The following is a 25,276-nucleotide window of genomic DNA, read 5'->3' as shown; positions in this document are numbered from 1 at the left end:
ACTCCGGAAGTCCATTTTGCTCTAACATGACTGCAACATAAATATGGCAGGTTTAATCTATCCAGCACCAAATATTAACTTCTGGCAATAAAACTGCATAGCTTTTCTAAACATTGCATAAATCTGTTACGTCAAATGCTACATCATTAAAGGTGATCATTTGCTTTAAATATCTGGTTAACATCTACTTTATGTGTTTTGTTATGAAAAATATTGATATTTATCCGCCAAGTGTCTGTGGCCAGTCTCATAATAATGACTTTTTTGCTTTTTCTTTTTACTTATTAAAAAAATTTTTTTTACTGTGTATTTTTGAGAGAGAGTGGGGGAGGGGCAGAGAGAGAAAGAGAGGGAGACACAGAATCTGAAGCAGGCTCCAGGCTCTGAGCTATCAGCACAGAGCCCGACATGGGGCTCGAACTTGCGTTCCGCAAGATAATGACCTGAGCTGAAGTAGGACTGAGCCCCGCAGGTGTGCCTTTCTCCTTTTTAATGTATGCTGGGTTTGTGCCTTGAAAATCATTTGCAGACTTTACTTTGAGACTTAAATAAATCACCGAGGGTGCAGTCTGAGATGTTATCCCCATAACCTCATTCATCTGTACTCTCCCCAATCATCATTTATTTGTGGGTAATTCATGTCTTCCCAATTTCTAGCAAAATCAGCAACTCAAGATGTTGGCGATGAATTTATTTTCTTGTATTTCCTACTGTTAAAAACCTGAATTCACTTTTTGGTCATCCGCATGTGGTCCCATTGTACACTATTTTGTTTTCCTGAAGGTCTCTTAAAATCTTTCCCCTTTTTATTTCCTGTCAAGTCTTCACGTATGTATCTGTGCATTGGTTTACTCACCAATCATTTGCTGAATAACCTAACCAGGATCTGGTCTTGCCGTAATTAACTATAGCTACTAAAGCCTTGTATTTTCCAATTATAGTTTTTTACTCCATTCAAACTCTGTCATTAAGTCTTTTGTAAACACAGCATTTACTTTTTGTAATTGTAACACCCCACCCACAGCCTTTCTATTCTTTCAACCTTCTGCCCAGTCAGTACTCGAGCGCTCTAGGCCAAAATCCACAAAATTCCCAAGTAACTTCTTATACAATTGTTTTTCTTCTTTTTTTTTCTCATATAATTTTAAAACTCTTTTCCCTATTAAGCTAAAATTTTAAATTATTTACTTTTTATTTGGGCTGCTCCTACTTAAAAAAAAAAATATATATATATATATATATTTAAGTTTACTTATTTATTTAGAGATTGAGGGAGAGCTCGGGGAGGAACAGAGAGAGAGAGAGGGAGAGAGAGAGAATCCCAACCAGGTCTGGGCTGCCTGTGCAGAACCCTACTCAGGGCTCGACTTCACAAACTGTGAGATCATGACCTGAGCCAAAATCAAGAGTTGGATGGGATGCTTAACTGACAGGGCTACCCAGGCGCCCCTTAAAAATATTTTTATTTTATTTTATTTTATTTTATTTTATTTTATTTTATTTTATTTTATTTTATTTTATTTTATTCTTATTTTATCTTTTTTGTTTTAATTTTTGAGAGAGCAAAAACACAAGTTGGGGAGGGGCAGAAAGAGAGACACACAGAACCAAAGCAGGCTCCAGCCTCTGAACTGTTAGCACAGAGCATGACATGGGGCTTGAACTCACAAACCGTGAGATCATGACCTGAGCTGAAGTTGGAAGCTCAACCGACTGAGCCCCCCCAGGTGCCCCTAAAAAATATATTTTTAAAGGAACCCTAGCATTTTACTTCTGGAAGAAAAATTCAGAGCTCATCTTAATAAGCCCTTTATAATTGCGATTGATACACAGCTTTTAAAACCTTTGCCAAGGCTTGTGGCCACCTTCCTGGCCAGCTGGTTGGTGACACCACCATAAAGGTAGAACTCTGATCACTCACTCCATACCCAGCACTTTTGTCTCAATCATATGCTCTTTGGAGGAAGCCCAGCCCATTTTTCTGCAGCTTGGTTTCTTTTATTGACTAGGAAGTATTCTCCATAGATGAAGAAAAAACCACTCCCAAAGCTGATTATCGGTGAGTCATGATTACACCCTGATTTAGCTTTCACGTTTTGTTTTGACATTCTGGAGATAGAAAACACAGACCAAAGAGCAACATTCGAAAAATGTAAGGGTACCATTCTGAAATATTTTCTCATTAGCCGGCCTGCTTCTCGTTAGAAAATTCAACCCGCTCCCCCAACCTCACTCACTCTTCCTTAAGCCTTCTCATACGGTTTAATCGTTTTATCAAGAAAAGAGAAAAAGAGATGTCAATGATTATATGCTGTGCGATACAGATAAAACCGTATTCGGTCGAAGCTGGACCTTGTCAGTTGCGCATGAAAGCCTCAGTTCTTATAGTTCTCGGAATTTCCAGTCTAACCTCAGAATCCATCCATGTGTACTTCTCCTAAGTTCATGACCTACCGTGTGGTCAATTACGATGATTGTGTGGTCCTGCCAGGCAAATTTACCTAGATGGCGAGTCCCAGCAAGGAGTCTGTTCCTAAAGTATACAAGTTACAGACCTTGGGCCATTGGGTCAGTAGTACCACGACGTTTTGAGTAGTTACTAAAAAGTGAAAGAAAAAATTGTATATTCATCCCACTGTGTTTAATCGTAAGGAGAGAGCTGATAAAACCGAGACATTAAAATACCACCCGAGGGATTTGCATACGCACCAGGAGTTTTGATGTGGAGAGCGCGTTGTCTTAGAAAATCCCTTCTCTGTTGTGACTTGTTTATCTCCAGCGCTGAGCCCTTATGCGTTTGGCACCCGATTCAGAGGGTTCCTGTGCTTTAACTCATTTAGGCCTTAACAGCTCATGAAGCAAGTTTGTGGACAAATAGAAGGGAACTCATTTCACTGGAAGAAGTCTTTGGAGAGTTCCCCACAGGAGATGCTAAAAATCGTATTAGCTCCTCCGTGGTGAATAAGGTGTTTATTTCACAGAGGGAATGAGATTCAACACCCAGTAGCAATAGCGCAGCTGGGTTGGGTAACTAGTATGCTTCATTTGTAAAATATTTTGGCAGCTGCCTCGTGCTAATACCTCACGAAGATAATAATGGATTCTGCTTAGAGATATTCCCCAGCACTTTTTAGAAAAGAGTGAATGGCAGGTGTTAGCAAATGTTGTGACCTTTACCATCCCACACTTTTTTCCCTTTTGGTGACATGAGGTGAATAACGGGAAAATGAATTTTCTTTGTTTTCAGACGCCACAAGTATGGGCAATAGTTTTTTGCTTATTTTTTTATTTTTTTCAATTATTTTTTATTTTTTTTTAAAAAGAGAGACAATTAAACATTTTTTTTAACTTTTATTTATTTTTTAGAGAGAGACAGAGTGCGAGCAGGAGAGGGGCAGAGAGAGAGAGACACACACAGAATCCGAAGCAGGCTCCAGGCTCTGAGCTGTCAGCACAGAGCCCAACGCGGGGCTCGAACCCACAAACCGTGAGATCACGTCCTGAGCCGAAGTCAGACTCTTAAGGGACTGAGCCCCTCGGGTGCCCATGTTCCCACTGTGTCAGTATTTAGCAAACACGAACAGAATGCTTTGTTTCCACTAAAACTGCTAATACTTGAGCCAAGTAGTAACTGTGATTTCTAGAAGGTAAAAGCAGACTGGGCCACCAGTGCATTTTTCCTACAATAAGGATTTGACCCAAATGGAGGTTGAGGCTTAAGGATGTTGGCGACCAGATAGCGCCTGATTCCACTTCACTGGGGACCGATGAGGGGCACCTAGGAGCTGTGAGATTATAAGAGGCACCTTCCACCATGGTTGGAAGAAACATTTTGGGAGTTGCCCCATCCTGTCATCAGGAGGCCAGTAGAGTCCCGGGCCACCTCCTCAATGACAAACAACAGGAAGGCCTAGATTCCAATTTCAAGGAGGCCCATACGTGGGAGGCTGGAGCCTACCCTCATGGTGTGAAGGACAGCGGCACTGGCCGCGTGTACTTATAGGCGGGGCGAGACTGAACCCCTTCCTGGAGCAGGCTCACGCTATTTCAATGAGGAGAGTAGTGTGGAGACCGTCTAGAAATCACGAGAATCCACGTTGTCCCCGTGCCAGACACCCCGGATAGAAAGTTCCGTCAAAAGGATGTGTCGTACCTGCACAGGTAGCTACTTTAATGAGTGGAAAAACCGGAGTCATCATGAGTACCTGATTTCTTCCTTGGCGTGTGTGTGTGTGTGTGTGTGTGTGTGTGTGTGTGTGTGTGAGTCCACCATTTAATAAGCCTTTTAAACGCCACGCGGTGATACGAATTCTTGATTACATCCTAAATCTCCCTCAGGGTTCAGAAAGGTATCTCATTGATCCATCCGGGTTCCCTAAACAGAGGGAGGGACAGACATTAACTCAGGGACTTTCCACAGTCTTATCTCACGGTGACCTACGAAGCACCTGCTGTTTTCGTCCAGTTTCTAGCCCAGGATGCTCAGGCTCGTTGGGCTTACGTAACTTGCCTCGGGACACGCGGCTGTAAGTGGCCAAGCTGGGCCAGACGTGTCTTCAGTCATTCTCTTTCTTTCGTGTCTTACTGTAACGGACGTGACGGATACAAGACTCTCCGAGCGAGGATTATTCCGATCCTTTAGACATCACTTTTAGATCCCGTCCCCGTGGATGCGGATGAATGCCGCGACGAAACCAGCAAGATGCTGCGCTTCCCTCGAAAGGAAGGTCCCTCAGGGGCTTCCTGGAATGTGGCGTGCTCCTCAGAAGACGTGGATTTTAGCAAATGCCGTTAAAAGGCAGTAAATTCTAGTTTGGATGAGGCTCTGCGGCCAGCGTCGGGAACAGTGACGTTTGGAATCCGACCCAGCATCTCGCTCGAGTAACACAAAGCTCCAGTGTTCCGGGGGGGTGAATGTCCGTAGAAATAATTGCAGTGACTCACATGTAACCGTAGCCTTTGCCTTGTTCGTTATGTGAGCGCTGCACAGGCAAGCACTCGTGGGCTACGCGTCCCCAGAGCCCCCAGGCTGCGTGCCTGGCCTCTGCGTGTGCTAGACCGGCACAGAATTTTAATCCTTCACGATGCGAGGGGCCCGTATCCTAGGCACAGCTCCTAACCAGGACCAGTCGCAAAAGTGAAAAAAAGATACAGAGGGGTATCAACACGGCCTGAGGCCCACCGTGTACAGGGCCGGTGTTTGGAAGGGCGACTGAGACCTGTGTCGAGCCCCCCCCCCCCCCCCCCCCCCGGAACCGCGCAGTTTAGAGCACGTGCTGAATGCAGTCACGTGTCTCGGGGAGACGCGATTTGATGTGTGCTGTTTGCACAGGGGTGACTGTCGCGTCCCTGATCTGTAGGGGGCCTCCTCTGGGCCGTGCACGCTCCCTTTCTTGCATCACACTCTTCTCACTGACCCGAGCAGCTCTCCAGAATGGGTAGATCACAGGTGAGGACGCTAAAATAAAGAGATGGGGACGGGGGCAGGGCGCCTGGGTGGCTCAGTCTGTTCAGTGTCCGACTTCGGCTTAGGTCACGATCTCACGGTTTGTGGGTTTGAGCCCCGCGTCGGGCTCTGTGCTGCCAGCTCGGAGCCTGGAGCCTGCTTCGGGTTCTGTCTCTCTCTCTCTCTCTCTCTCTCTCTCTCTCTCTCTCTGCCCCTCCCCTGCTCATGCTCTGTCTCTCTCTCAAAAATAAATAAATAAGCTTTAAGAGACAGGGCCTTCTTGGGAACCAGTGGCAACCCCAGGTTCCCAGGGCCCCTCGCACCTCATTTTGTCTCCGCAGACAGAGGCTCAGGGACATCGGAGTGATTATTTGAATGAATTTGAATATTTGAATTCTTCCCGGGATTGCACCAACTCACTGTGTGTCATGAGACATCACGTGGTCTCGTTTCCATCGAGAGAGCTCGGGCTGTAACAGCCGTAACAGGTGGATTAAGTGGTTGTTATAATTATACATGTGTTTATATGTCTCTCCAGGACTAACACGTGATCCTGGACACAGGGAAAGTTGTATATTCAGGTTTACTACTGTGTGTGTGTGTGTGTGTGTGTGTGTGTGTGTGTGTGTGTGTGTTTATTTTAACGAGGAGACCGGGAACTCAACCATTTCTTTGCTGCTAATTCTTCCTGGATTATGCTCTTATTTCCATGGAGCATAAAAATTCTGCTCTTTTTATGGTGTCATCCTGGTTGGCTTTGTGAGCAGGTGCCTATAAAATGTGGAAACAGTAATTATCTCAAAAAGTGACTATAGATAGAAACTCGAGGAAAGAGATGGATGGGTGTCCAGGAGATCTCTGGGTGGGGGTGGGTGACCCTGTGTGCTAAGAGTTAGGAAATTACGTCCTTGGCCCCCAACCCAGCCCCTCCCCTGTTTTGCTATAGCCTGTAAGCTAAGAACAGTTTTTACATTTCTTTATATGGCTTGGTAAGAAAACAAAAAAACAAACAAAAAAACAAACAAAATCAAAGGAGGAATTCTATTTCATGACGTGTGAAAAGTATATGAGATTTGGGGCGCCTGGGTGGCTCAGTCGGTTAAGCGGCCGACTTCGGCTCAGGTCATGATCTCACAGTCCGTGAGTTCGAGCCTCGTGTTGGGCTCTGTGCTGACAGCTCAGGGCCTGGCGCCTGTTTCACATTCTGTGTCTCCCTCTCTCTCTGACCCTCCCCCGTTCATGCTCTGTCTCTGTCTCAAAAATAAACGTTAAAAAAAAATTTAAAAAAAAAGTATATGAGATTTAAATTCCAGTGTCTATAAACCAAGCTTATTGTAACTCAGCAGTGCCCGTTCATTTACACACTGCGGCTGCTTTCGTGGTAGAGATGTGTCTGTGCAATAGACCACGTGCCCTGGGAAACTGAAAATATTTACTGTCTGACCCTTTGTGAAAAGTTTGCCATTTCCTGCTGTTGACAGTGGGGGGTCAGTGTGCTGAGTTCTGACTTACTCAGGTCCCTGGCCTGTCAGCCTGGCTCTCACATCTGCATTCAGAGGCCTGAGTGCCTAGCCTTCCTTCTCGAGCCCCCGCCCCACTAAACTGTGTTTGGTTATTTTTGAGACCGAGAGCAAGTAAGGGAGGGGCAGAGAGAGGGGGCAGAGGGAGACACAGAATCCGAAGCAGACTCCAGGCTCTGTGCTGACACCTTAGAGTCTGACACGGGGCTCAAACTCACAAGCTGTGAGATCATGACCTGAGCCGAAGTCAGACGCTTAACCGACTGAGCCACCCAGGCGCCCCTGCTTTGTTTTTAAAAAAAATTACTTTTAAAAAGGTTCCTAGAAACTCATTGTCCTTTCTCCCGTAATGATACTATTGAGGTTATTGTTCATTTATTGTGACACATGGTATTCTCTTTACAGACACCCATGGGAGAAATTTCTATCTGGTCCAAGTACCAGAAAGGTTCTATTTTTCTGACGTGTTTGTTTGCTTTGTTTTGTTTTTGGCATCATCCTTTGGAAACTGTAACTTGTGCAACTGTCTGGGTTTTCAGCCTCAAGATGCCTGCCAGCAAGCTCAGAAGTGAATTCGAGGCTCACTTTCCTTTTTTTTTGTACCAGACTTATGTTTGGTGCCATTTCGCTGTATGTCCTGTGTTGTCTTCCCATCTCTCTGTCTCCTACGTTTCCGATTCATGAGCTTTTGCTACGCTTCTTGTATCTTAAAGTCACTGTACATTTTTTAAGGAACTCTGCAGAACACATTAAATTAAAAATAAGATGCATTTGAATTTTGGTTCCAGAAAATCATGGAGCTGTCCTTACGGTCCCATCTCAGAGAGCACTGCACCCTCTCTCTCTCCCCGTTATTTTGCGACTGTTCAGGGCTCTGTGTCTGCAGGGCCTTCGACACCAGTCCCTGAAATGTTCACTGGGTGCTCTGCGGTCTAATGTTCCACCTTTCCTGGACGCCTATAAACCAATCACTTCAGGATGGATAAAGACATAGGTCAAAGGTCCTTCCTCTAGAATCCAGAGAACTCAGGACAATTGTGAACAGAGATGAGGACGATGTTTTCTATAACCTCCAACAGAAAGTATCGCTTCTTTGCATGAGGAACCCACCCAACGAACCACGGTAGCATTAGCAACAGTTCTGATTATGTCACTGATAGAAACCACAGACGTTTTCATGTCACATTAGGTCGTTGCTGATGTCACCCAAGATACAAAATTAAGACACCTGTTGTGGCGGTCTGAAGAACTAGAGCTTGTTACGTAATAAGTTGGTAAGGAAGGATAGCTATTACTGTATTGTAATTCAGAAAACCCACTTTTCGTAGCTACGGTTCATTGTTTGCCTTTGCAACCCTTCGTAATTTATTGAGTGCACTTGAAAACTTGTTTTTTTTTCTGAGAAGGGATCTATCTGGCTTCCGTCGCAGCTGGCTACCGAGGGGTTGGTTTCTTGACTCAGAAAAGAGTAAGAAACCTCTGTGCACGGGTACATTCATGCACACACACCGCCTCGCACTGTTTCATAGCGTCCACGGACCTCCTACGGGGCCTACGTCTAACGTCCGTAGTTTGAGAATGCATGCCCTACTGACTAAAATTCAAGGCAGTGGCAGGCCAGGTGAAGGAGGGTTTTTATCTTGTTTTATTTTTTAAGTCTCCATTCAAGTGGATCACTCAAAGGCATGGACCTACAAATGCCGTTCCAGTCATGGTATTGGTTCTGGCTGTAATGGTTACATGTCCTCTCCTTCCTCCATAAAACTACGAGGGTATCTGTCCCTATAAAACAGTCCTCTTGGCTTTTGCCCTATCAACTCTTGGAATTTTCCAGTGAGAGATTAACAACCTACTTTCATGCTCGTTGATTTATAGTTTGTATTAAAAAGAGAGTTGAGGGGGCGCCTGGGTGGCTCAGTAGGTTGAGCGTCCGACTTCGGCTCAGGTCATGATTTCTCAGTTTGTGAGTTTGAACCCCGCGTCGGGCTCTGTGCTGACAGCTCAGAGCCTGGAGCCTGCTTCGGGTTCTGTGTCTTCCTCTCTGTCTCTCTGCCCTCCCCCAGCTCTCACTCTGTCTCTCTCTGTCACAGAAATAAACATTTAAAAAATTAAACAAAATTTTTTTTAATGTTTATTTTATTTATTTATTTATTTTGAGAGACAGAGAGCGTGAGCAGGGGAGGAGCACAGAGAGAGGGAGACACAGAATCCGAAGCAGGTTCCAGACTCTGAGCTGTCAGCACAGAGCCCGATGCGGGGCTCAAACCACGGACCATGAGATCATGACCTGAGCCGAAGTCGGACGCTTAACCGACTGAGCCACCCAGGCACCCCTAAAAAAATGCTTTTAAAGATATTTGAGTCTCTGACTTTTCAGAGCTCGATACATATGTATGCCATAAGTTTGGAGTTGGATAACAAGTTCGAACGCCACCAGAGGCTAATGACATAATACCTTTCATGTGGTTCTGGGCTGCGAATGGTTCTGTTATTGTTTTTATTGATCAAGAATATTTATTGTTCACGTACAGGGAAGCCAAGTTTCACTTGAGAAGATCGTTCTCTGCTGATACCTATGTGCTGTGAGTCCCTGGTTAGAATTCTCTTTACGCTTGCCTGTGTCTTGTGTGGTCTTGTGTTCCATCCAGTATGCTCATGCTGCTTGCTTCCCTTAATTAACGAGACCTGGCTGCAACCTTAGAGACCATCTGTCTTGTCCAGTGTTTTTCAACCCTGCTAAGCTTCCCCGAATATTGATGCCTGGACCCTACTCCCAGAGAATCCGATTGGATTGGGGTCTGTGTTGGTTTCTTTAAAAGCCAGCTAGAAGATTCTGTGGTTCCCCCCCCCCCCCACGCCCCAGCTGGAGAAACGTGGCCTGGCCTATTTCCTTCGCCGTACAGATGGGGAGCATTGTGACAGGCCTGAGGCCCCCCAACTAGCTAGTAACAGACGGGTTTCTCCACTTCAGGATGATACTTGCTCTTTCCAGATTTTTTTTTTTTTCCAGATATGTTAGGCCATTTCCCCGCAAAGGCAGGCTTCTGTGATCGCTGCATTGCTCGCGGAATATTTAAAATTAACTACTGCAGCTGGAATGTTTAAAAGCTTGCCAGGCCTGTCCTGTTTCACCATTACCTAATGAGCAGACAGCTTTCTGGAAAAACCTGGAGAGCGTTGTCTTAGTCAGCTGTTGTTGGCTTGTGGTGCCTGTCTATTCCTTGGAAAGTTGCCCTGTTGCCTATTCTCACATCGCATTCAAGAGACTGGCCCATTCTCGTGGGCAGCTTGTGATTGTTGAGCGTGGAAGTTTCCAGACCTGCCTGTTGAACCTAGTGGGTTCTGATGGAAGTAGATCTAAAAGAACCCCTTTGTCATGTTTGATGGAGTTGCGTCGTAAGAAGCCACATGGGGAGAACTCTCCAAAGATGCCTTTGCTTCATGAGTCGTGAGTGTAAATTGAGCGTTTCTGGGAAAAATACGTAAGGACCTCATGGGCCTCATGGGCAGATACGCTGTCCGTTTATGTATTTCGTGCCTGTCTTCTTTCTGTAGATGATTTATTATTTTTTTAAATGTTTATTTATTTTGAGAGAGAGGGTGCAAGCACGGGAGGGGCAGGGAGAGAGGGAGAGAGAGAATCCCAAGCAGGCTCAGCACTGTCAGCGCAGAGCCCGGCGTGGGGTTCCAACCGTGAACCGCGATCGTGACCTGAGCTGAAAAGAGTGGACGCTTAACCAGCTGAGCCACCCAGGCGCCCCATTTCATTCCTATCTTCTAAAATTGCTTAGAATGAATCAAATTAATTTATAACCACTGTACCTTTTCCACCCAAGTTAATAGACTCCTTGTCTCGGTTTATCTGAGGGTTTTGATATATGGGTTTTAATCAACTTTATTGATCTCATTAGGTTTAAAAATTAATAAGTTGCCATATATAGCAGTAACCTTCATAGAGATTATTCATTCTTGTTTGCTTTTTAATTTTGATTTTTTGAGGGAGAGAGAGCACAGGTGGGGCACAAGAGGGGCAGAGAAAGAGGGCGACAGAATCCAAGCAGGAGCCACGCTCAGCGCTGAGCCCGACGCGGGGCTCGACCCCAAGACCGTGAGATCATGACCTGAGTGGAAATCGAGAGTCAGACGCTTAACCACCTGAGCCACTCAGGCAACCTGAGATTATTCATTCTTAATGCAGCAAATAAAAGAAAAAGTAGACTTTCATTTAATACAGATACATAGACTTAAAAAGATTAGATGAATCAAGCTCGTGGCAGTTCTTAAGTTAATGGCAGGCTTTCTGATTTACACTTGGTTTCTTTCGGATGGCAACTTTTCCTTCTGTCTTATTTTGAAGTGCATTTGGTTACAACTGTTTTGAACACCATGTGCCCATTTATACGAAACTCAGAAGAAATTCAAAATGATCCTTTTACTATAAATCTCCTATATAACTATCAGGAGGAAAAACAAATTTCACCTGTAGCGGGTCAATATACCTTGGGATCAAACATGAACAGGGGCACCTGGCTGGCTTAGTCGATAGAGCGTGGGACTCTTGATCTTGGGGTCATGAGTTCGAGTCCCACGTTGGACATAGAGCCTACTTAAAAAAATGACCGAGACCAAATGGCTTGGTGTCTTGGAAGCAGGGTAAATAAGACTGGGAAGTTCTATCCTAAGTCTTCTCACCAGCCCTGTGCAGAACCAGCACAGAGAACTGTCAGGTGCATTCCTCCTCGAAGAAGTTCTGTGTGCCTCTTTTGGACTTCATTTTCTTGCCTTGCTTTGCCTTGCCTTGCCTTGCCTTGCATTTTTGTTTTAAGTTTATTTATTTTGAGAGAGAGAGAGAGTGAGCACGAGCAGGGGAGAGTTAGAGAGAGAGGGAGAGAGAGAATCTCAGGCAGGTTCTGTGCTTGACAGGTGGATGCATCTGGACAGGTACCAGTGCAAGCAGCACGTTATGTTACAGGAGAGGAATTCTAAGCTTAGGGAATCTGAACCTCTTAATAATGGGCGATAGGCATGCAGGCCCTTTGCCCTGGAAGGAGATGCTGTCTCTGTCATCCAGGGCTATTTACGGACATTCCTGAAAAGGCGGTCTGGAATAAATGGCAGTTGGCACCCGACCCACACGATGTGCAGAGACACGGGAGACCCATGGAGAATTTATTTGCTAACCTGGACGTGCATTTGCAAGTAGGAGTCTGGAAGGCTGTGAGGAACTCCCGATAATTTGAGGCTTTCAGCGAAATGGTATAGTGAACTCGCTGGTCGTATTCGTAAGCCTGGGTCTGATGTCACCCAAGTCTGCTTAGATCAAAGGTCATTATGGCCCCTCCACCCTTGGCCCTGGTCCACACTCTGCAAGGCAGGTAATTGGTCTGGAGGGGTCCCAGCGGACAGTGAAAACATGGAGTCTGCAAAAGTCATTCTCCACGACCGTGGCGAGCAGCCATCTTGGGCACGTGTGGCACTCTCAGATCTGGGAATTAGACCCACTATTTTCTTCCTTTTTTTTTTTTTAAAGATTTTATTTTATTTAAGTTACTTTCTTTATTTTGAGAGAAAGAGCAAGTTGGGAAGGGCGGAGAGAGAGAATCCCAAGCAGGCTCCACACGGGCCAGCACAGAGCCTGACGTGGGGCTCGAACTCACGAACCGTAAGCTCATGACCCGAGCTAAAATCAGGAGTCGGATGCTCAACTGACCGAGCCACCCGGGGCGCCCCGACTATTTTCTTTAGCACCGGAGCGAGCCTTCCTTGATTTGTCTCCTTTAACTCCGTTTCACACTGAAACAGGCCTGTGCTCTGCAAACACGAGTTGAAAATGGGCAGGGCCGGGTGGGTGGCTGTGGCTTTCTTGGTTTTGGCACCTGGATGACAAAGTGCCCGGGGAACAAGCTGTCATTCATCAGTGGAGCACACTGGATTTCTGTCCTGCAGTAAGGGTGGGCCAGAAGGAGTCACGGTGGAGGAATGAGTTAGCACCCGTTACGAAGCACCGCGCCCTCCCGAGTTACCTTGAACGCCCCCTTTGCTGCTGTAGCAGCAGTGGCCCTTATTTTTAAACTTTCTTTAAATATAATATACATACAGAAAAATCTATAAATCTTACCTGTAGTGCCCAGTGAATTTTCATAAGCACACCTGTGTACCCAACACCTAGACTGAGAAACAGCTGCCAGCGGAATCTCAGAAGCTCCTTCCAGTCTCTCTCTCTCTCTCTCTCTCTCCCCCTCCCTCCCTCCCTCCCCTAAGTCACCATCTGATTAGTCCTGCCAGATTTTTAACTTTACGTAAAAGGAGTTGTGTGTTACAGACTCTCCTGTGTCTGGCTTCTCGTGCCCAAGTTGTATTGAGGTCATCCGTGTTGTGTGTGTGTGTGTGTGTGTGTGTGGCCAGAATTTGTTCATTCTCACTGCCGTGTGGCCCTGATTCTCCAACCAGGGCCGACCGAGTCCCTCCGGGGACATTGGCAATGTCCAGAGACAGTTTCTGGTTGTCACAACTGGGAGCAGGGAGAAGGTTGGTGCTAACCGTCCTGAAATGCACAGGACCGCCCCCCACCACAACGTATTCAGCCACGCATTTCTTAGGGCCTCGGCTTCGGCGTCCAGGAGCATCATACAGCTCAGCCCTAGCTTGGCAGTTCTTGAAGTCACGCTTACCACAGTCTCCTCGAAATAAAGAAACTTCCAAACAGGAGACGCTCTTCATTTCAGGTAAAGGTTAGCGTCAAAGTGAATTATTATGTGCAGTCTTAGTCATAGACCAAAGTTGCATGTTTTGGAACCGGTACAAGAATCCAAAGAGGTTCTGAGTGAGGGAATGAAACGGGCTAACTCAGGGTTTCCATCAAACAATGAATATGTGTAAGAATGTTCTTAAACACGGCTCTCTGGAAGTCTAATCTACACACTATAAACTGTTATGAATTTACATACTGTAAACTGGCCCAATTTAATGATGCAGTCACGTAATACGCGAAGAACCCGAGGATGCTTACAGCTGTGCAATCATCATTTCAATCTTATTTTTAAAATTTTATTTATTTTGAGAGGGAGGGAGCATGCAAGCAGGGGAGGGGCCGGAGGGGGGGGGGCAGTGGGACAGAGAATCCCAAATCCCAAGCAGGCTCCATGCTGTCAGCACAGAGTCTGACACGGGGCCCGAACTCAGAAACTGTGAGATCGTGACCCAAGCCAAAACCGAGAGTCGGATGCCTAACCATCTGAGGCCCCCAGGCGCCCCACAGCCTGATTTTAGAACATGTCCACCACACCCAAAACATTCCATGTGCCCATTTGCATCACTCCTGTTCCCACCCTGAGTCCCAAGAAGCCAACTGTCTATTTTCTGTCTCCAAAGATTTTCCGGCTCTGGATGTTTCCTGTAAATGGGATCATACAATGCACGGTCTTTTCCGTCTGGCTTCTCTTGCTTGGTGAAATGTTCTAAAGGTCCATCCACGTTGTAGCATGTATCGTTCATTCTTTTTTTTTTTTTTTTTAATTTTTTTTTTTAAACCTTTATTTATCTTTGAGGCAGAGAGAGACAGAGCATGAACGGGGGAGGGTCAGAGAGAGAGGGAGACACAGAATCTGAAACAGGCTCCAGGCTCTGAGCCATCAGCATAGAGCCCAATGCGGGGCCTGAACTCACGAACCGCGAGATCATGACCTGAGCCGAAGTCAGACGCTTAACCGACTGAGCCACCCAGGCGCCCCTCGTTCGTTCTTTTTTATGACTGAGTAGTATTCCACTGCAGGGATATATCAGGGGTTGATGATCGCCAAATGAGGGACACGTGGGTAGTTTCCAGTTGTGGGCTATTGTGGAAAGCAGACGTGAAGCAGAGCGAGGCGAACGGCCGACACGAGGAGGCCTTTGAAATAGGGACATGATTCTGGGCCAGATGCTATGTATCCTTTTTATTTATTTTTTATTTTTTTTAAACGTTTTTATTTATTTTTGAGACCGAGAGAGACAGAGCATGAATGGGGGAGGGTCACAGAGAGAGGGAGACACAGAATCTGAAACAGGCTCCAGGCTCTGAGCTGTCAGCACAGAGCCCGATGCGGGGCTCGAACTTACGGACCGTGAGATCATGACCTGAGCCGAAGTCGGACATTCAACCGACCGAGCCACCCAGGCACCCCTATGTATCCTTTTTAAGGGTAATTTGCACAATTAAAAAAAAAAATAGAATAGGGGAGGGAAAAGACCGGAGAATGATACAAGGAGCATTAGGCTAACAGGGAAAAGGGACCTCTGACATTTACCTGTATAGGCCCTGGCATCTTTGAAGGCATTTTATAACCAAATTGCAAGGCAGCAAAACTCTGCCTTAAAGGGAAGGAAACCGTATCCCTGGTTCCACTAAGAGAAGTCATTAAATATGCCACGCTTTTTAAATCACATTTTTGTCATGTCAATTCAAAGAAATCCAAGTTTACATCTTTATCCAGGTTCAACAAATGCCTAATATAAGAGAGAGAAAGAGAGAAAGAAAGAGAAAGAGAAAGAGGAAGGAAGGCAGATAGATGTGGAGAGGGGAGGAAAAAAGAAACAACAACTAAAACTTTTGCTCAGCTGATCCAGGTTTCCATTTTGGTAAAAGATCTTCCATAAAAGATCTGTTTGCTTAAGGTTTGCTAAGTTAGCTCGTTCGTGGGTCTGCAGAAGGGCAAAGCGGAACACTCCGCCCTGGGCCCCAGCCTCGCCCGCACAGATCAACAGAGGGACGGCTTGTGAGGTAGGCACACAGAATCCAGTCAGCTCAGCCTTGGGGCTAGTTTTTCCAGTTGAACCAAGAAGACCCTTGTTGGGGGCCGGGGGCGGGGGGCAGAGTTAATAACCAACATTCAAACAAGGCGTCTTTATAATGTACCGTGAGGGGATTTCCCAGGGCTGTGAAACCACCTACCTCAATGGGAGCTGTCCATACTTGAGTTGGAGCTTTAAGATTAGGTCCTTGAGATGGAAAGCGTGTGTTTGATAACCGTGCAGAATGTCTGTGTTCGAGAAAGGTTAGGAAGCATGCAGCTGAAGAGACGTTTGCAAAAGAAAGACGGCAGTCACTGGAAGCGGGCATGAAATGGTGCAGAGTGACTCATTCCATCATCCATATCAGGACATCTTTTTTGGTTTTTTTTTAATGTTTATATATTTACTTTGAGAAGGGAGAGGCAGGGAGAGGAAGAGAGAGAATCGGAAGCAGGCTCCATGCTCCGCGTGGAGTCCAGTGTGGGGCTCGATCTCATGACCCTGATATCGTGACCTGAGCCAAGATCAAGAGTCTGATGCTAACTGACTGAGCCACCCAGGCGCCACCGTGTCAGGCCATCTTATCAAGTGAGGCAGCGCTGACGGTGTTGATGGCAGAGGTCGTGCCGAGCTCAGAAGGTGGGGGTGGCCCTCGTGCCCCCTCTCACCTCCTCGGCGCTGGGAACAGGAGGGGGTGTGCCTGTCCTCACAAGGAGGAGGGACACGGAGGACAAGTGTGGGCAGATTGACGCTGTGCTGACAGAGAGGGGAGGCATCTGGAAGTCTCTCTTCTTCGCCCAGGGAGCGGGGAGGCTGCAAAGCCCAGAGATGCCGTTGGCCTTCCCCGTAATTCTGAGGCTACGGCCGAGTATCCCAAATCGTGTAGCTTCTCGCCTGCCCAGAAGCACGACGGTGCGACAACGGGGGCCTTGTGTGTGTCTGAGGGGACGCGCCTCACACTCGCCGTGTTCCCATCGCAGAACACGAGAGCGCGGAGTGGCTCTGCATTGATCCTGCAGGACTGTGGTGGCACCGTTGTGTCCTCGCGTCCATCCATGAGGGTTTGAACACGTGGCTGGGGGGTCAGGCTCACTAACAGCTCTTTTAGGCTTCTTCCGCGTATTCAGCTAAAGTATCTTCTTCGTGTAATCCATAGAAGCAGGAAAGGAGGGAAGGGATACGCAGCCTGCACAGCCATTTGATCCGTTGATAGTCACGTCGTCCCACTCAATGCACGTTGTCCACAAACTGCAGCAAAATAGAGGTGCATGGTGATTTGAATGCATGATCCATGGAGACGAAGCCAGCCCGTCAGGTTAATCCTGTTTTGTTTTGTTTTGTTTTATTTTGTCTTCTTTTTTTAATTTTATTTTTTATTTTTTTAAAATTTACATCCAAATTAGTTAGCATCTAGTGCAACAATGATTTCAGGAGGAGATTCCTTAGTGCCCCTTCCCCATTTAGCCCATCCCCCCCCCCACACCCCCTCCAGTAACCCTGTTCTCCATGTTTATGAGTCTCTTCTGTTTTGTCCCCCTCCCTGTTTTTATATTATTTTTGTTTCCCTTCCCTTATGTTCATTTGTTTTGTCTCTTAAAGTCCTCATAGGAGTGAAGTCATATGATTTTTGTCTTTCTCTGACTAATTTCACTTTGCATAATACCCCCTAGTTCCATCCACGTAGTTGCAAATGGCAAGATTTCATTCTTTTTGATTGCCGAGTAATACTCCACTGTATATATATACCACATCTTCTTTATCCATTCATCCATCAATGGACATTCGGGCTCTTTCCATACTTTGGCTATTGTTGATAGTGCTGCTTTAAACATGGGGGTGCATGTGTCCCTTCAAAACAGCACACCTGTATCCCGTGGAGAAATGCCTAGTTGTGCAATTGCTGGGTCGTAGGGTAGTTCTATTTTTAGTTTTTTGAGGACCCTCCATACTATTTTCCAGAGTGGCTGCACCAGCTTGCATTCCCACCAACAATGCAAAAGAGATCCTCTTTCTCCGCATCCTCACCAACATCCGTTGTTGCCTGAGTTGTTAATGTGAGCCATTCTGACAGGAATAAGGTGGTATCTCATTGTGGTTTTGATTTGTATTTCCCTGATGATGAGTGATGTGGAGCATTTTTCATGTGCCGGTTGGCCATCTGGATGTCTTCTTTGGAGAAGTGTCTATTTGTGTCTTTTGCCCATGTCTCCACTAGATTATTTGTTTTTTGGGTGTTGAGTTTGACACGTTCTTTATAGATTTTGGATACTAACCCTTTATCTGATCTGTCATTTGCAAATATCTTCTCCCATTCTGTCAGTTGCCTTTTAGTTTTGCTGATTGTGCCCTTCGCTGTGAAGAAGCTTTTATTTTGATGAGGTCCCCATAGTTCATTTTTGCTTTTGTTTCCCTTGCCTCTGGAGACGTGTTGGATAAGAAGTTGCTGCGGCCAAGATCAAGGAGGTTTTTGCCTGCTTTCTCCTCGAGGATGTTGATGGCTTCCTGTCTTACATTGAGTTCTTTCATCCATTTTGAGTTTATTTTTGTGTCTGGTGTAAGAAAGTGGTCCGGGTTCATTCTTCTGCATGTCGCTGTCCAGTTTTCCCAGCACCACTTGCTGAAGAGACTGTCTTTATTGCATTGGATATTCTTTCCCGCTTTGTCAAAGATTAGTTGGCCAAACGTTTGTGGGTCCATTTCTGGGTTTTCTATTCTATTCCATTGATTGGAGCGTCTGTTTTTGTGCCAGTACCATACTGTCTTGATGGTTACAGCTTTGTAGTATAGCTTGAAGTCTGGGATTGTGATGCCTCCTGCTTTGGTTTTCTTTTTCAAGATTGCTTTGGCTACTCGGGGTCTTTTCTGGTTCCATACAAATTTTAGGATTATTTGTTCTAGCTCTGTGAAGAATGCTGGTGTTATTTTGGTAGGGATTGCATTGAATATGTAGATTGCTTTGGGTAGTATCAACATTTTAACAATGTTTATTCTTCCTATCCAGGAGCATGGAATCTTTTTCCATTTTCTGTGTGTCTTCAATTTCTTTCATAAGCTTTTTATGGTTTTCAGTGTATAGATTTTTCACCTCTATGGTTAGATTTATTCCTAGGTATTTTATGGTTTTTTGTGCAACTGTAAATGGGATTGATTCCTCGATTTCTCTTTCTGTCACCTCATTGTTGGTGTATAGGATTGCAACCGATTTCTGTGCGTTGATTTTATATCCTGCCACTTTGCTGAATTCATGGATCAATTCTAGCAGTTTTTGGGTGGAATCTTTTGGGTTTTCCATATAGAGTATCATGTCATCTGTGAAGAGGGAAAGTTTGACCTCCTCCTGGCTGATTTGGATGCCTTTTGTTTCTTTGTGTTGTCTGATTGCAGAGGTTAACCCTGTTTTAAAGAAACAAACAAACGAACCAACAAAAATCCTGGAACGCCTGGGTGGCTCCGTGATTAAGTGTCTGCCTCTTGATTTTGGCTCAGGTCATGATCTTCCGGTTTGTGGGTTCAAGACTGTAGTTGGGCTCTGTGCTGACGGCGTGGAGCTTCCTGGGGATTCTCTCTCACCTTCTTTCTCTCTCTGCCTCTCCCCTGCTCGCTCCCTATCTCTCTCTCAAAATACATAAATAAAAGTTACAAAAACCCTAGTGTACCCCCCCACCCCCACCGGACCTCAGGTTTTAACATGCCTAAGCTAGGTGATTGCTGCCGGAGGCTCCTTCCACCTGCTGTGTGAACGCAGCCGCGGGGCGTGTGCTTCAGTGTGGACCCTCCACGGATGGAGTCGCAGTGCCAGAAGCAGGGCCACGTCTCTCGGGCTCCCTGCCTGCCGCTCCCTGTAGGCGTCCTCGGGGAGCGGCCCACCTGTGCCAGTGACTGATCCGGCCCGCCTGGGGCCTGGCGGATGCGTGGTCAGCCAGCTCAGGGTGGCCGCCCTGTGTTTGAACACTACCGATCCTGTTGCTTTGCCTGTGTTTGAGCTTTGGGTAAATGCCATCATACAGCGTGCGCACTCCTTTCGTGTCTGGCCTCTCTCGGCGTTGCGTTTGCCAGACCCACCCTATCGCGTGTCGTCGCGCGTGTGTCCGTCCTCCTTGCTGTGGGGTGTTCGTCCAAGTGTGAAGACATTGGCTTACTTGCCAGATGACTGCTGAGTGGCAGCTGGGTGTCTTTGAATATTGATAACAGTCCTGGGAGGTTGGTGCCGTTGTTGGGTCCATTTGGCAGCTGCCGGGAAACTGAGGCTTAGAGCGGCTTTCATATTTGTTATTATGATGATGATGTTATTATTATTATATTTATCATCATTATTATTAAAACAAGTTGTGCAGGTCACTTGAGCCCAAGAGCCCGTGCTGTTCACCGTCCCGGTCACTTTTCTGCCTCAGTGCCCGACTGAGCCCTGTGGGGAAGCAGTTCCTGGGTCTGATCGTCTCCTGTCCCCTTGAAAGGGTTCAGCTGTGACTCTGTGGCAGCGGGCCCGGAGACAAAATCTCTGTCACCGGGCCATGTGGACCCGTCTCTGCCTCCGGGACCAAGCTTTGTTCCGAGGAGAAGTTTGCTGCACTTAGATGAAAAGCCCTCCCACTGGTTCACCTGACATTTCTGAGTCCCCGGGAGATCCCGTGTAGGCTGGTTCTGGGCTCCTCTTTGCAAAGACCTATTGAAAAGCAGGATTGACTCTTCCGAGGAGGGGGGAGCAGGTCTGTTTTGTTAGCACACCTTTGGCTTTATAACTGTTAAGGCTTCACTTTTCACAGGTGGAATGTGAAGAGACCTGTTTGGATTGGGTTTTTTTGGGGTTTTTTTCCCCCTCTTGTTTTTCCTGTATTGAGGAATTCTTTTTCCTGTATGGAGCCTCCTCTGGCTCTTTGTAGGAAAAGAAATACCAACTCACATTTATGTTTTTTAGAGAATTTCCACGGATGTATTTTCCTTCCTCCTGCCTCTCAAGTGACAGGACGTTCAGGTAGAGGTGGTTTAACATTGAAAAGAAAGATCAATTTCCCAGCCTTGGGTCCAGAACCAGGAAGCTGATGGGAAGTCAGTTCTTGGCATCTCCTTGGGGCAAAATGGCGGAGCACACACAGGGCCACCCGTTGCCAAGTTCCCTCATCCGTAGGACATGACATAATCCACTCCTTCATCCCTGACCGTTTTAGAACAGGGAAGGAGGTTGCTGGATCTTTGGTGAGATGATGGCCAGAGATTCCGCACCCAGGAAGGCTCATCACTCACTTTGTTTCCTGCTCTGGAGAATAAGAAGGAACATTGGCCACCTTCAAGTCTGGACGGAAGTTTCTGTTTGTTGGTTGGTTGTGTATGTGTATAGGGATAGGTTAAAACCAAGTTTGTTCTAAAGGCCTTTTTATTCAAGTGAAATGTGCAGGCTGTCTTCCGTAGAACTTCATCCTTTTCTTCCAGACACTTCTTTCCGCTGTGGAAATCTGTGAGCCTTGTCAGCCAGGAGAGTGGCAGTTCTCCAAAAAAAAAAAAAAAAAATGGAAAGAAAGAGAAGAAAAAAGGCCATTTTACTCACTGGTTGACAGAGGGGGAGAGTGTGGCCACCTAGGAATGTCTGAGTTGCTCAGTCGTGGATCCTGAGGTTGAATTCTCTTCCCCACAATGTCTCCGTATAGTCTCCCCATGCCCTGCTACACAGCCTCCCCCCTCCGCGTCCCGTTCCATCCCCCTCCCCAGCCCACGACTCTGCTCTCCACCAGTTTCCAGGTAATGTGTGAAAGCTGCATGTTCTTAATATAGGCTATCAGTCTTGCTGGAAAAAATGATCTAGACTTTGAAAAACAGTGATGTCTGAAATTTCAGAACCGGTAAAACTTTAGTCTCTCGCGATGACACATACTGTGTTCCTGCAACCCAGTTGTTTCTAGCAGCTAACAGTTTGGAAGCAGGACTTTTTTTTTTTTTTTTTTTTTTAATTTTTGAGAGAGCGTGTGAGCAGGGGAGGGGCAGAGAGAGAGAGGGAGAGAGAATCCCAAGCAGGCTCCATACCGTCAGTGCAGAGCCTGATTCAGGGCTCAATCCCACGAACTGTGAGATCATGACCTGAACTGAGATCAGGAGTCAGACACTTAACCTACTGAGCCACCCAGGTGCCCCTAAGACCGTCTTATTTTAGATTTTCGCTGGTTAATTTACTTACTAGACCAGCGCACTCAGGTAAAGGAACTAGAATGTAAATATGCGAAAGTTTACACCCACTTCAAAAGGAAGTGATGATTGAATAGGAAATTGCACATAGTCTTTTCTGAATTTGATGTAATCTTTTAAATGGCCGGATTTAAAACTGCCCTAGTAGGCATAATGTCGCCTACTTTCCTTCATATACTGGTTTGTTCTAAAGTTCTAATCAAATGAATTGTGTATCCTTAAAGCCCTTATTTCTAGCAGGGTTGAATTTGATCAAGGGGAAAATGAATGTGTACTATGTAGTCATGTATGACCTGGAGCCTTCGTATAAAGTACAAATTATTATGGTTCGATCTACATCGTTCTAAGGAAGTTATAACTCATTATAAGCACTTTCATTTACAATGACACTAAATAAAAAGCTAATTCACATATATTTTTCCAGTACAAGAATTAGGCACGTGGGACTTCTCATAAATTCATCAAGCCTCAGGATTGCAAAGACTTTATACTATTTACCATTGAGGTTATATATTCTCTCTTCTTCAGAGGAAAATCCTTAAGAATGATAGAAATTTCTAAGAAACAAAAGCCCAACCACTCTTTTTTATTCAGACTTTCATTTTTTTTTTTCAACTTTTTTTTTTTTTTTTTTTTTTTATTTATTTTTGGGACAGAGAGAGACAGAGCATGAACAGGGGAGGGGCAGAGAGAGAGGGAGACACAGAATCGGAAACAGGCTCCAGGCTCTGAGCCATCAGCCCAGAGCCCGATGCGGGGCTCGAACTCACAGACCGCGAGATCGTGACCTGGCTGAAGTCAGACGCTTAACCGACTGCGCCACCCAGGCGCCCCTCATTTTTTTTTTTAAAGACTGGCCAAAACAACTCTGTATTTACGTTCTTTTCTTACTTTTCTTTTCTTGCTTGACGTGGTACTCGCATTCCGTCACACCAGTTGTGTCCAAGCTGTAGTATAACCAGAAAAATTGGAGTCCCGACTGAAAGAAAAGATTGATCGATTCCACTACACTGAAAACACTAACTCTGTGGCGAGCAACATTGTAAGCAAGTCCTAAGTCATACCGATCGCAAAGTCAGGGAGCAAAGAACCGACGGGAAGATTACTGCCAAAAGAAAGAGCTCCTATAAATCAACTAGCACAAGACCAAGAATGCAGTAAGAAGATGGGGGAGGGGTACGAAGGAAAGCTTAAAAAGTAAATGAGTAAAGGAAATACAAACAAGCCTAACGTAATACAAGGTGTGCAGCATCATTCTATTCTAAAATAGAAGTTCAAAGTAAAATCAGATTGAAATACCATTTTTTACCCATTAGATTAGAAGAAATCCGAAAGTCTTGATAACATACCCTGGTGTCAGTGCTGTCGGGAAGCTGGAACTTGTGTATCGATGGTGAATGTGTAGCTTGGTATATTTTCCAGGAGTATAAATCTTCTCTGGAAGGCAACTTAGTTATATGTATCAATATGCCCATATTGATTGACCACCTAGTGATCCTACTTCTAAGAATTCATCCCATAGGCATAGTTTCACATGGGAGAAATTAAGCACATGGGAATTCATTGCTGCATTGTTTACAGCAGTAAAACATTGGAAATGTCTATCAAAAGTTAGCCACATTATGGTATATCCATACAGTGGAACACTATGTGGGTAAAACGAATAAGAAATCTCTCTGGATGGAGGTGGAAAGATTCACCAAGATAGAGCTGATAAAGATGTGCAATAGTGTGGAAAGGAGGATGAAGCAATTAAACATTAAACACAGATTTTAAGTTTTATTTCTGTTCGCATCAAGAAACTGACAGGATGTGGGGCACCTGGATGGCTCCGTTGGTGAAGCATCCGACTTCGGCTCAGGTCATGATCTCACGGTCTGTGAGTTCCAGCCCCGCGTCGGGCTCTGTGCTGACAGCTCGGAGCCTGGAGCCTGCTTCCGATTCTGTGTCTCCCTCTCTCTCTGCCCCTCCCCCGTTCATGCTGTGTCTCTCTCTGTCTCAAAAATAAATAAACGTTAAAAAAGAAAATTTAAAAAAAAAAAAAAAAAAAGAGTCAACCCAGGTGAGCAAAGGTGGTTTCTAAGAAGTCTTAGAATCAACAGCTGGGGCCAGAGGCTCCAGGAGAATGGGCCATGTGCCCAGGAGTGGATCTGGGGTAGAAATGCCCCAGTCATTTCTAGGAACCAGATCTAAGTCAATAGGAGTAGAGGTCAGGAATAAAGATTATGAAATACGCAAAACATGTGTTTTCTAGATCCTGGACTTCTCCTCTGGAGGGGAAAAAATGGCTTCTTATAGGCAGCCTGTTTCCACTCTTGGGTTTTGTCAACCAGCCCCAGGCACGTCTTGGTAAGGAAGCCGTGGTAACGACTCGTTTGCACCCTGTGTCTAATGACTAAACTGAGTGTGTAAGATCCTCGAAGATTGTTCAGTTTGGAATAAGAAGACTTGGACTTGAGATTCTGTGTGACCGTGGGTCAAACGGTTGACCTCTTGGAACCTTAGCTTTGCTGTCTGTGAAATGGACATGATGGGGCATGCCCTACTCTGCTGTTTTGTGAGGCTTTAGAAACTCTAAGTTTCGGTAAGGGACTGACCACTGAGATATCTTTTTAATTTTTATTAAAATTTTTTTAAATGTTTATATTTGAGAGAGAGACACACCCAGAATGCGAGTGGGGGAGGGGCAGAGAGAGAGAGAGGGAGACACAGAATCCGAAGCGGGCTCCAGGCTCTGAGCCGTCAGCACAGAGCCCCATGTGAGGCTCAAACTCCCAAGCGGTTGAGATCATGACCTGCGCGGAAGTCAGACGCTTACCCGACTGAGCCACCCAGGCGCCCCCTGAGATATTTTTGTATACGCTTGAGTCAGGGGGGCCCCGTGCTGTGTGCTCTGCGCGGAGTTAGAAATGCAGGGCACGAAGAGCTTTTACAGCTGGAGAATAAGGGAGAACGCCCCTGAATTTTGAGGGAGATGGTTACGTTTCTTTCTGTACTACATGTTCCATGGCAGGGGAGGACTGAGCAGAGAGAATCCCTTGGGCTGTCTGGATAATTTTAGCTATGATCGGTCACTTAATTATTGTTGTATTATAATTATTAGTAATAATAACTATTTTAATTATCATTAACAACAAGCGTAGCTGACATTCAGGGAGGGCTTAGCTATTGGTCAGGCCCTACTGTTTTATGTCCATTTTCTCATCTAATCCTTGTGACAGCTCAGTTAGGCAGAGACTGTTACGCAGGCAATTTTCCAGGGATAGGAATGAAGAGGTTAAGGAATTTGCAAGAGGCGTGCAGCTGGCAGGTCGGAGAGCCGGGGGGGACCCCAGTCGCTGCCCGTGCCACCCATGTTTTCAGCTTT

The 25,276-nt window shown here is 45.8% G+C and overlaps 1 protein-coding gene across 3 annotated transcripts in view; it reads left to right on the top strand.

The window, feature by feature from the left end:
* The window catches only part of PAPSS2 (3'-phosphoadenosine 5'-phosphosulfate synthase 2), a 74,780-nt gene that overhangs the window by 6,236 nt on the left and 43,268 nt on the right, over window positions 1-25,276 (top strand). Inside the window, exon 1 of one of the 3 annotated variants that reach the window (XM_053910254.1) lies at window positions 16,897-17,050. The exons of the other annotated variants lie outside the window; for them this stretch is intronic. Coding sequence (XP_053766229.1) covers window positions 17,027-17,050 — 24 coding nt within the window. The 5' untranslated portion in view covers window positions 16,897-17,026. Of the gene's footprint in view, window positions 1-16,896; window positions 17,051-25,276 lie in introns of those variants that run through there. 3 annotated transcript variants of the gene reach the window in all.

This window comes from Panthera pardus, unplaced genomic scaffold, assembly GCF_024362965.1.
Source record: "Panthera pardus isolate Hobbes unplaced genomic scaffold, ASM2436296v1 HiC_scaffold_22, whole genome shotgun sequence".
NCBI classification, from domain to species: domain Eukaryota; kingdom Metazoa; phylum Chordata; class Mammalia; order Carnivora; family Felidae; genus Panthera; species Panthera pardus.
This window is presented reverse-complemented; position numbering and strand designations above follow the sequence as displayed.